The 12,500-nt window shown below is 42.2% G+C and overlaps 1 protein-coding gene across 4 annotated transcripts in view; it reads left to right on the top strand.

The window, feature by feature from the left end:
* LOC128019112 (semaphorin-6A-like) overlaps window positions 1-12,500 on the top strand; it is a 48,262-nt gene that overhangs the window by 21,624 nt on the left and 14,138 nt on the right. For all 4 annotated transcript variants that reach the window (XM_052605159.1, XM_052605158.1, XM_052605157.1 and 1 more), the window contains exons 6-15: window positions 1,387-1,488; window positions 4,574-4,664; window positions 5,291-5,410; window positions 5,574-5,662; window positions 6,661-6,878; window positions 7,140-7,271; window positions 10,787-10,942; window positions 11,663-11,836; window positions 12,134-12,274; window positions 12,359-12,436. In XM_052605159.1, coding sequence (XP_052461119.1) covers window positions 1,387-1,488; window positions 4,574-4,664; window positions 5,291-5,410; window positions 5,574-5,662; window positions 6,661-6,878; window positions 7,140-7,271; window positions 10,787-10,942; window positions 11,663-11,836; window positions 12,134-12,274; window positions 12,359-12,436 — 1,301 coding nt within the window. The remainder of the gene's footprint in view (window positions 1-1,386; window positions 1,489-4,573; window positions 4,665-5,290; window positions 5,411-5,573; window positions 5,663-6,660; window positions 6,879-7,139; window positions 7,272-10,786; window positions 10,943-11,662; window positions 11,837-12,133; window positions 12,275-12,358; window positions 12,437-12,500) is intronic.

Here is a 12,500-nt window from a genome sequence, read left to right as displayed (position 1 = left end):
TTACATAATAAATAAGGTTTTTTTCATAAGATCTGTGGTTGTCTATGGCTGTTTGGATGCATTAAAAGCATAAAAAATCTGGCTAGTGTTTGCAAAAAAATATTATTAGTTAATATTAACTAATTTGATGATAATGTGTTAAAAAATGGCAATTAAATTTTTTTTCTTTAAATACGAATCCAGATTTTTCTAATCAATTAACTAATCACCAACAAAGTAAAATATTTGTAAAAATCAGTTTTAATGACAAAAATAAGTATTAATTTAATTCTGCAAAGGAGTGTAGATTTTTTTTAAATACTCTTGATCATATATATGATCATATTTTCTTGACCTGGTAAGGACCTTACTTACTGGTCTTTATTGAAGAAGCAGGACAACCACCTAGAAGTGCATTACAATAGTCCAGTCTAGAGGTCATGAATGCATGAACTAGCTTTTCTGCATCAGAAACAGATAACATGTTTCGTAGCTTGCCAATGTTTCTAAGGTGGAAGATTGCAGTTTTTGTAACATTGGAAATATGATTTTCAAAAGACAAATTGCTGTCTAATATAACACCCAGATTTCTGACTGTAGAGGAAGTAACAGTACATCCGTCTAGTTGCAGATTGTAATCTACAAGATTCTGTGTAGTGTTTTTTGGTCTAATAATTAATATCTCCGTCTTATCCGAATTTAATAGGAGAAAATTATTGGTCATCCAATCTTTTACATTTTTAACACACTCTGTTAGCTTAGATAATTGGGAAGTTTCATCTGGTCTCGTTGAGATATATAGAGTATCATCAGCATATCAGTGGAAACTAATTCCGTATTTTCTAATAATATAACCAAGGGGCAACATGTATACTGGAAATAGAAAGGGACCTAGGACAGATCCTTGTGGCACTCCATATTTTACTGGTGATAAATAGATAGATGACACACCATTTAAATAAACAAAATGGTAGCGATCGGACAGGTAGGATCTAAACCAACTTAGAGCCTGCCCTTGAATACCTGTATAGTTTTGTAATCTATCTATGATTACATCATGATCTATGGTGTCGAACGCAGCACTAAGATCATATCATGCATGTGAAAAAGGGCTGAAAATTTAACAAATAATTGCAATCTGGCTCAGATTCAGACAAGAACAGTGTGCTTGTGGTTTTTTTCTGCTGATTAAGGGAGAATACAAGACTAATTCACCTCACTGATGGTTGTAAACACAGAAATGCTGCGAAATGCATCATATTTAATGAGAAAGTGTAAGTCTCTCCAGCAAAACAGACATTATTTTTGGAATCCGCAGCCAAAATGAGTACGAAATGAGTGTTGGATTTGATTCAGCAGAGATGATTAACTGTGCTGCACACAGACGTGTTTCTCGTCTCGTTCCAGGACGAGTGCCATAACTTCATCAAGGTCCTGCTGCAGCAGAGCCACGACTCTCTGTTTGTGTGCGGAACCAACGCCTTCAACCCGTCCTGCCGGACCTACAAGGTATGGTGACCTCTGACCTGTTAATAAAAAACAAACAAGCAAACACAGCCAAATGACAAAACGTAACAAAAAAGTGAACAATGCAATTAGTTACCTTTGCATGGAGTAACGCAATTTTATAATGCATTCCTTTTAAAAACATCTTTCACCTACACTGTTCAATTGCTCAAAGGATTTTTTTTAGTGTGTTTGTGATGGAACACGATAAAAAGGCTGGTTTTCAGGGTGTTTGCTGTGGTGGTGTTGGCTCTAAACACTGTTTTCACATTGAGCGGCTGGTTTAGTCTCTGTGTTTTGTGCTTCCTCAGTGTTTTTGTTCAATTTGGCTCCATCATCAGTCAGTGAATCACAGAATGACCAGAAGAGAAGTGTGAGATCTTCTGCCAGCTGTCGCTGTCTAATAACTGGCACGGTCCAGCAGAGAGAGATGCTGAAGCACGTTTGCCAAAAGCTCCACTAGCCGCTCACAGATTTTCCCCCGCGGACCCTCGGCCTTTGGAAACCCTCGAGTGGCGCGGTTCTGGCGGCGTAGTGTCCACTCAGACCACGCGTCTGCTTTCCATATCCCTGGTGTGACGGCTCTGAAAAGAGCGTCTGTTTGAGGGCCAAAGTTGTCCCAGATTAATCATCAGTGTACAAATGTTCTCCTGAACGGATGCTCTGATCCGTGGCCTCCTCCCGAGAGCCCATCTGCGGCCACGCTCGCTCCCGGCTCCGAGCTCCTCATGCCAGCGTGAGCTGCTGGACTTATGGCTGGTGTCCATTACATCAGCTGTTGCCGGGCGGAGCGGGACGCACTGCATTACTGACAACAGAAGCAGCCGTAACTATTTCAGAGATGATCGGAGCGCCTGCCATAACATGGCTGAGATAACATCCCATTCTGAATTTGTTCTTCTGTGGTAGTCTGTGTTAACAGCGTTACCGTTTTGTCCATTTGGACAAACAATGCAAGTTTGTGTGTTTTACATAAAAAATGACAATGAACTGCAAACTAAGCATATGTGTTAAAGTAAGGCAGATCCAAATATATATTAAGTAATAGAAATTATACTGAGGTTTATATATTTTTTACTTTTATCATTCAATAACTTTTTGACAATTTAATTGAATTTCAGTTAATTTTAAATATATTCTCTTAAATTCAAATTGCAATTCTGTTATACATTTAATTCAAGTCAGCTTTATAACTATAGCGCTCTATACAATACTGGTCATGTCAAAGCATCTTTACAGTGTTAAGCAGGAAAACAGTTTGTCAATTATGCAAGAGGACAATAGTAAACTCTTTAAGAACTCTTGCTGCTGCATTTTGGACTAGCTGTAGTTTGTTTACGAAGCGTGCAGAACAACCACCCAATAAAGCATTACAATAATCTTTTTGCATTTGACATTGAGAGCATAGGCCATAATTTAGATATATTTTTAAGATGGAAAAATGCAGTTTTACAAATGCTAGAAACGTGGCTTTCTAAGGAAAGATTGCGATCAAATAGCACACCTAGGTTCCTAACTGATGACGAAGAATTGACAGAGCAACCATCAAGTCTTAGACAGTGTTCTAGGTTATTACAAGCAGAGTTTTAGGGTCCTATAATTAACACCTCTGTTTTTTTTTCAGAATTTATCAGTAAGAAATTACTCGTTTTTTATATCAACTATGCATTCTGTTAGTTTTGCAAAATGGTATGTTTCGCTGGGCCGCAAAGAAATATATAGCTGCATAACATTATCATATATTATCATCAACATAACAGTGAAAGGTAACACCATGTTTTGTGAGGATATTTCCCAAGGGTAACATATAAAGTGTGAAAAACAACGGCCCTAGTACTGAGCCTTGTGGCACACCCAACTGTACTTGTGATCGATATGATATCTCATCTTTCACTGCTATGAATTATTGATGGTCAGATAAGTAAGATTTGAACCATGACATACAATTCCACAAATACCAACATAGTTTTGTAGAATGTTGTGGTTGAGGGTGTCAAACACAGCGTTAAGATCCAGTACCACCACACCAAAAAAAAATTGTCAGATGTGAATGAGCATTAAATCAGCTTTCGAGTGCATAATACATTATGCATTGCCTTAAACAACATTTCATGGCATTTATTAATTTACTGCTGCAGTCTCTCTGTTCAGTTACTGATTATGATTATTTTTGATTTATATTGTTATATGGTCACATTTATTTCTAAAGTGATTTATACAATGCAGTTGGTTTCAAAGAAGCTTCATGCAAGAGATCTTTCATTTATTTATGTTGTGACACTGGTTTATATGGAGCTGCATACATGACATGTGGGATAAATATAAATAGTTGCCCACAAATTAAGAATTAATTCCTTTGTTGTGGTAATTCATTGCTAAGTTATGAAGTAATTTGTTTCATTTTAATTGTCAAAACAAGGGAACGAATTAGAACAGCGTGGCCATGATCTAATCTAACGAGGGAATGAATTGAGTCGGAGGAAGGAATTCTCAATTTGTGGCTGCAAAAAATATATCTTTATCATGTGCAGCTCCATGCGTCTGATCTTTGTTAGTGAAAGTTCTGCATTTGATAAGTGAGATTGTCATTGAACAGTTTTATTGTTGTAAGAATAATAATGAATCCAGCATTTTCTAGCATTGGTTTTGTTCAAAGAAGGGAAAGATGTAAACAGAGTAAATGCTATATTTGACGGGCATCAGATCTTGTAGAGTGTGTGGTGTAATTGCTAGTATTGATGAGTATCAAGACTTTATTAATCTGAAAAACTCCTGGTTTGTTCTTCCTCCCTGTCGTGCCTTGGAGCGGGAATATCCTGACATTCCTGATCCGTGTTTGTTTCAGTGTATTTTTGGAGGAATGTTAATTGGGTTCCTGATACGTCACATGTGAGCTCTCGACTCCTGATTGACCCTTCTTCAGATTCTCCACGATAGAAATAGCCAGAGAAATGAGCAGCTGGCGTGAGCGGCTGGTCTTGGAGGAAGAGCTTTAAATATAACACCACGATGTGTGTGAAAGTCTCAGACGCTGGAGGTTAGGGTGGGTTTGACCTCTGACCTCTGACCATTCCCTTCATTTCTGCAGATGGACAGTCTGGACGCTGTGAGCGATGAGATCAGCGGTATGGCGCGCTGCCCGTACGACGCCAAACACGCCAACGTGGCCCTGTTCGCCGGTAAGATACCGAAATCCCGTCTGAAACACTTTCATAACCAACGTCCGTCAGAAGAATGCAGGAACACGGCCGGAGCAACAGTCGCTCCTTGTTTCTGGAAGAGCGTTTGCTGGCAGCGGCTCGTGTGCGGCTGCTCTGGAAACACATGAAACTATTGTGGTGTGGTTAGAGAGAGTCTCTAGGAGTCCCGCCCCGAAATACAGCAGCAAAAATAACCCTGGAGATGGAAACCCACATGAATCATTCCTCCAGTCGCAGGCCAGAGAAGGTTCTGCCTTCCCAGAGCTCGTGCGGATAAAATAACACCATTATACACAGCAAAAAATGATGTTAACAAATTAAAAGTTATTTTACATAAAATGTCTACTTCAAAATGTCACGTTTGAATCAATGTGTTACTTGCCATTTATAAAACCAATAATCTGTCTTATTATGTGTATTTTTTATTTAAAGTGTGTGTGTGTGCTATTTGTTTCTTTATCTGCTAACCAATCTTCATTTGTTATTTATTCTTCAAAAGGATCACCGAGTGTTGTATCTGTATTTGAGAGGTTATTTCTGTCTGTCTGTTTGTATAGATGTTGGGTTCCTTTTGAAGTGTATAATGCTGTTGTCTTCTGCTGTAGATGGGAAGTTGTACTCGGCCACCGTCACAGACTTCCTGGCCATCGATGCGGTGATCTATCGCAGTCTGGGCGACAGTGCGACCCTCAGGACGGTCAAACACGACTCCAAATGGCTGAAAGGTGAGCTGATTTACCACATCAGTTACTTGTCCCGTCAGAGATGATCATCCGGTCGATTCTAGGACTGTTTCATGGCTCTTCAGTCTTCATCATTATACTAGGATTCAAATTCACGCTGAGATGTTTTGATGTTTGAGCTCACAGTCGCTCGTGTTGATTTCAGAGCCGTATTTCGTCCAGGCCATCGATTACGGCGAGTTCATCTACTTCTTCTTTCGGGAAATCGCCATGGAGTACAACAGCATGGGGAAGGTATGGGAAAATCATCTAGTGTGTTTTCCTGCTTCAGACAGGAAGTGACAGGAAGTGGGCGTAAGAAATATGTGAGGGTTTTTAAGAGATCTAGGGCACGGCCCGTCAGGACGCAGGTTCTTAAAATAACACAAACATATAGTTCTGTATAGTCCAGAACTGACTTCCTGGTCTGTGAGTGTCGTGAGTGCGTGACAAAGGCTCATTGTTGTGAGATCAAAGACAGAAGACGTGAGATTTAAGAAGCAGATTCAGTGAGGAGTAATTATAGCCTGAGCGTCTCCGGTGTATATGAGTCTCTCCAGTTACTGTACGACCGACCTGCCAGATTACTGTAATTACTCGTACTCCACTAACATACTCCAGCTACAGTAACATCTGTATATGACAGGAGGAACATCTCACTTCACTTTACAGAATCAACAGAAGAGAATCAGTCATCTATGAATCAATGATTTCATCTCAAATGTCATTATTCAGATCAATAAGTCTTGTTCCCATCTGATAGTGTCAGTGGAGTTAAATCAATTATATTACTGAATTTTAATTAGGGCTGCGGTTGAATCACTGATGGATTGATTACATGATTCAGTGATTGATTCTTCTGATGTTCATTTGTGTTTATTTGGTGCTTTAACTAGTAGTAAAGAGAAAGAGATGATCAGTGATCTGACAAAAACACTTTTATTGATTTGAATAAGTGACAGAATTTGAGACTTTGTTTCTTATCAAAAGTAGCAAAGATTATTGTGATTATTGGATGGCAGGAGCTACAAACAATGTTTTGTTCACGCATCAATTGTAAAAAGCACACATTCATAGTTTGAATTTAAGAATCGATTTTGGTTCATCAAAATGAGATTCGATTAAAATCAAGAAATCAGTGTTGTCAACCCCGCCAGAAGAATCCAGGCTCAGTGTGATTCTCCTGAAGTGATTCTGGGGTTCTGAGAGCGTGAGGTGTGTGTAGGACGTGTGTAACGTGTGTGTCTGATCAGGTGGTGTTTCCACGAGTGGCTCGTGTGTGTAAGAACGACCGCGGCGGATCTCAGCGAGTGCTGGAGAAACAGTGGACGTCCTTCCTGAAGACACGGCTCAACTGCTCCATCCCTGGAGACTCACACTTCTACTTCAACATCCTGCAGGCCGTCACCGACGTCCTCCACATCAGCGGCCGAGACGTGGTCATGGCCACCTTCTCCACGCCGTACAACAGGTACAGAGATGAGCAGGTCAGAGCAGTCCAGCTCCAGCAGGACGCTGGGAAATATGAGATTCCCCTGAATGAACTCGTGTTGATGGGAATGCGACACACAATGAGGGTGTGTTGGTCAGAGCTTGTGACCCACGGCTCTTCTGCATCACTGAGAATCACAGTCATACCGTCACAATCCTGTCCTTGTGTGCCGCTGATGTCTGAGCCGGAGTGATTCACAGTTCTGTTATTTTGCTGAAAGCGTGTGTCCGTGTGTTGCAGTATCCCGGGATCGGCCGTCTGTGCGTATGACATGGAGGAGATCGCGGCGGCCTTCACCGGACGCTTCAAAGAGCAGAAGTCGCCCGATTCCACCTGGACCCCCGTCCCAGAGGAGAAGGTGCCCAGACCCAGGTATCCATCCCACACACCTCCGTTGTGTTTCTCTCTCAGTCGTTCAGCGGCCAGACACTGCAGACCAAACCCTGTTTCATGCACTTTTCAGTTTTAAGGTCTGCTTCGCTTCCATATGAAGTCAGCATCAAGCCACACACATCTGTAACAATGCAGCACAGAAGTATATATTTCTACATTTCTGGCAATAGACAACAATACATCATATGGGTCACAATTATCAATGTCAAAAATCATTAGGATGTTCCATGAAGATATTTTATAAATTTCTTACCATAAATATATCAAAACTTAATGTTTGATCCGTAATATGCATTTATAAGAACTTCATTTGAACAACTTTAAAGATGATTTTCTCAATATTTAGATTACGGTGATCGATCAAATGGAGAAGTATGGATTAGTTCGAGTTAAACCATAATACAGTCAGCAACATGGAATATGGAAAATGATTCCTAACCCTATCTGACAGCCAATCAGAATCAACTATTCACCATGTTCTTAGATAATTAAGATCATTTAATGACTCAAAACTTATTAAAATAATTGTATTTATTTTATAATTATTTTTTTAATAATTAATTAAATAAATTAACTACTAAAAATCTAATTAATTAAACATTATTTTATATTTAATTAAATTTATTTCTAGTTAATTCTTTTATATTTTATTGTATCTTCTTTAAACGTGTTTGCAGGATGCAGCAGCTGATTAAATCATCTTCCAAAGCAAACATCTGCCTCCATATGTCTCGTCTCGTCTCGTCTCGTCTCTGTGGCGTGATTAGCGAGACGATCTGATTATATTGGATCACTGACGATCTGATTATATTGGATCACTGTTACACCACAATAAAGGATGCATTTCACTCTGTTCCACGAGCAGCTTTGGGACGTTCTGATCACCTTCTGGTTCATCTAATACCGTCCTACAGGCAGAAACTAAAATCAGCTAAACCTGTATCAAGGACTGTAAAAAGATGGACTAATGAAGCAGAGCAGGATTTACAATCTTGTTTTGACCTCACTGATTGGAGTGTTTTTGAAGCTGCTGCCACCGATCTGGATGAACTCACAGAGACCGTAACATCATATATCAGTTTCTGTGAGGATATGTGTATTCCTACAAAGACTCAACTAATTTACAATAATGACAAACCGTGGTTCACTGCAAAACTCAGACAGCTCCGTCAGGCCAAAGAAGATGCTTACGTGAAGGGGGACAATGTCTTGTATAAACAGGCTAAATACACATTGGAAAAGGAGATCAAAGTGGCAAAGAGGAATTATTCTGAAAAAATAAGGACTCAGTTCACTTCCAACGACTCCGCATCAGTGTGGAAAAGTCTAAAGAAGATCACCAATTACAAGACACCACCCCCCAGCACCGTAGAGAATCAACGACTGGCAGACGATCTGAACGAGTTTTACTGCAGGTTTGAAAGAACACCCATCACCTGCCCTGAACGCCTCCCCCAACAACCATTCACACCCTTCACAACTCCTGCAACCAGCCCTGAATGCCTCTCCAAACAACCGTTCACACCATTAACAGCTCCTGCAACCCATCCTGAACACCTCTCCAATCAAGCACTCTCACCATTCTCACCTCCTGCATCCCCCCTCTCCCCCACACCTGCAATTCAGATCAGCGAGGATGCGGTGCGCCAGGTCTTCCGGAAGCAGAAAAGGAAAAAAGCACCAGGCCCAGATTGTGTTACACCAGCCTGTCTGAAATCCTGTGCTGACCAGCTGGCCCCCATCTTCACACAGATCTTCAACAGATCGCTGGAGCTGTGCGAAGTCCCTTCATGCCTCAAACGTTCCACCATCATCCCCATCCCTAAGAAACCCAAAATTACAGGACTAAATGACTACAGGCCTGTGGCTCTAACGTCTGTAGTCATGAAGTCATTTGAAAAACTGGTGCTGGGCCACCTGAAGGACATCACTGGGCCCTTGCTGGATCCTCTTCAGTTTGCCTACAGAGCAAACAGGTCTGTGGACGATGCAGTAAACATTGGACTGCATTATGTTCTGCAACACCTAGACAGACCGGGGACTTATGTGAGGATCCTGTTTGTGGACTTCAGCTCGGCCTTCAACACGATCATCCCAAACCTCCTCCTGCCCAAACTAAATCAGCTCTCCGTGCCCACCTCCGTCTGTCAGTGGATCAACAGCTTCCTGACAGACAGGCAGCAGCTAGTGAGGCTGGGAAAATACACATCCAGCACCCGTACAATCAGCACCGGAGCTCCCCAGGGCTGTGTTCTCTCCCCACTGCTCTTCTCCCTGTACACTAATGATTGCACATCTAAGGACCCCTCTGTCAAGCTCCTGAAGTTTGCAGATGACACCACACTCATCGGCCTCATTCAGGACGGTGACGAGTCTGCTTACAGACAGGAGGTAAAAGAGCTGGCTGTCTGGTGCAGTCTCAACAACCTGGAGCTTAACACGCTCAAAACAGTGGAGATGATCGTGGACTTCAGGAGAAACCCCCCTGCACTCCCCCCACTCACCATCATGAACAGCACTGTGACTGCAGTGGAGTCATTCAGGTTCCTGGGCACCACTATCTCTCAGGACCTGAAGTGGGACATTCACATTGACTCCATCGTAAAAAAGGCCCAGCAGAGGTTGTACTTTCTCCGCCAGCTGAGGAAGTTTAACCTGCCACAGGAGCTGCTGAAACAGTTCTACTCCACCATCATTGAATCCATCCTCTGCACTTCAGTAACTGTCTGGTTCAGCTCAGCTTCTAAATCTGACCTCAGAAGACTACAGAGGGTAGTCCGGACTGCTGAGCGAATCATCGGTTCAACCCTCCCATCTATTCAAGAACTGTACTTATCCAGAGTGAGAAAAAGGGCTGTCAAAATCACTCTGGACCCCTCACATCCAGCACACTCCCTCTTTGAACTGTTGCCATCTGGTCGACGCTACAGAGCACTGAGCACTAGAACGACCAGACACAGGACCAGTTTCTTCCCTCAGGCAATCCATCTTATGAACAGCTTATAATAACGGCGGACACACTACACTTTATATTTATATACACACACACTTTATTTATCTAACACACATACTTAGTATACACTTAAATTTTGCACACAATATATATGTACATACATAACTTCATTTTGTAATATACTTGCCTACAATTGTCATTTGCATATTGTTATTCACTCTCTACTTATTTGTATTTTTTATTCTTTATTATGTGTTTTATGTTCTGTCGCTGTCATTCTGTTGTACTGCGGAGCTTCTGTCACGAAAAAAAATTCCTCGTATGTGTACATACCTGGCAATAAAGCTCATTCTGATTCATTCTGATTCTGATTCTGATTCTGATTCTGATTATCATTAGATGATGTGTTTGTGTGTAACGAGGTCAAGGGTTAATGAGAGCGAGAACCATAACCCTCACTTCAGCCAGCGTATTCCTCACCGTGATCTAAGCTTTGAGATGTTCATATCTCTGATGTTTGATGTTCTTCTGTCGTCTTCAGGCCAGGCGTCTGTGCTGGCGCTTCCTCCGGAGAGAAATATAAAGTGTCCAACGAGTTCCCGGATGAAACGCTGAACTTCATCAAGCTTCACCCGCTGATGGACGAAGCCGTTCCTTCCATCGCTAATCGGCCGTGGTTCCTCAAGACGATGGTCCGGTGAGTCCAGTCCTGAGACATGCATCATGCATGAAGCTTATTGTCATGCAAAGAAATAATCGCTGCTCATTCTCGTGGATGAATCGAGTCATTTGCATGTGATTCAGACATGAATCCTCATCTCAGCTCAACCCTGAAGGAAAGATGTCGTGTCTTTCTTATGAAGACTGTGAAAGACTGTTTTGCTATAATTAAATGAATTATGGGAGAATCGTCTGTGGTAGCAGAACCAGACGTCTGGTTTCAGTCTGATATGTTTGTTCATTTGGCCTGGAGTAAATTTGCTCCAGTAAAACTGAGTTATTGAAAACACATTTGCTGTATCCGTTTCTCTCGGCTTCAAAGACTCCACAGATCTGGAAAGATGAAAAAACCTGGATGATTTATTTGTCTTCTTATTTCCATCGTGCCAGTTTTAATAAGGCTGAAAATGTATTTGCATACGGATTTGGAAATTATACATACATTTGATTAACACTGAGATGAGCTGCTAATTGGAACGCCGTTCGACAGCTGACGCTTTAATTCCTTTAGCGAGAGACGAGTCGGAAAACCGATAGAAATTTAATTGTAATAGAATTCCTTAATCTAGTCTTAGTCCTGGATCAAATGGAACTTTTTAGTTTTCATCATATTTACTCAACCTGTCTAACCCTAACCCTAACCCTAAGTTTTGGTCAAAACTAATGTTCATGAAGGAATGTGTTGTGTCTCTGGCAGATATCGTCTGACTCGTATAGCCGTGGATAACACCGCCGGCCCTCATCACAACCACACCGTGGTTTTCCTGGGATCGGAGCGAGGAATCGTGCTGAAGTTCCTGGCCAAGATGCGGAGCGGCTTCCTGAACGACAGCCTGTTTCTGGAGGAGCTGAGCGTCTACAACCCAGAGAAGTGTGTAGTCCATCAGGACGAGTGTTAGTCAGGTTACAGCGTGTGGTCAGCGCTGCTGGTCCAGACCTGAATGAGTCTGGTTAATAGAGTCTGTGCTGACCACAGGACCAGGCCGTGCTGTGTTTGACCTCACTGATCGTTTACACTCATGCATTTACAGCTCTAGAGAAGACAAGAGTTAGGTTATGTTCCTCTAGTTCTGATGGTCTCTGTGTGATGATTCGGGTCACTAACAGGGTCAGTGTTGGTGTTTGTGATGTGTTTGATCTCTGAGTCGATGTGTTCGCTCTCGATCAGGTGCAGTATTGACGGCGTGGAGGACAAGCGCATCATCAGCATGCAGATCGACAGCCGGAGTCACTCTCTGTTCGTGGCCTTCTCCTCATGCGTGGTCAAAGTCCCGCTGTCCCGCTGCGAACGCCACGGAACGTGTAAAAAGTGCGTATGCTTTCTCTCTATGTGCCGTGTCGCACGGACCGCTGACCGCTCTTCACGAGTAACCCTCCTGCGTGTCTCTCTCAGGTCCTGTATCGCCTCCAGGGACCCCTACTGCGGCTGGGTGTCCGAGGGAGCCTGTCGAGAAGTCTCATCAGACCCGAAGTAAGCGTCTCTTTCTCAGATCTGCTGATGTCCCAGTGTGTCACACAGCCTCCAGAACTCATCT

Source organism: Carassius gibelio, chromosome A8, assembly GCF_023724105.1.
Source record: "Carassius gibelio isolate Cgi1373 ecotype wild population from Czech Republic chromosome A8, carGib1.2-hapl.c, whole genome shotgun sequence".
In the NCBI taxonomy this organism is placed as follows: Eukaryota; Metazoa; Chordata; class Actinopteri; order Cypriniformes; family Cyprinidae; genus Carassius; species Carassius gibelio.
Note: the sequence above shows the minus strand (reverse complement) of the source record. Positions and strands in the feature narration are given on the sequence as shown.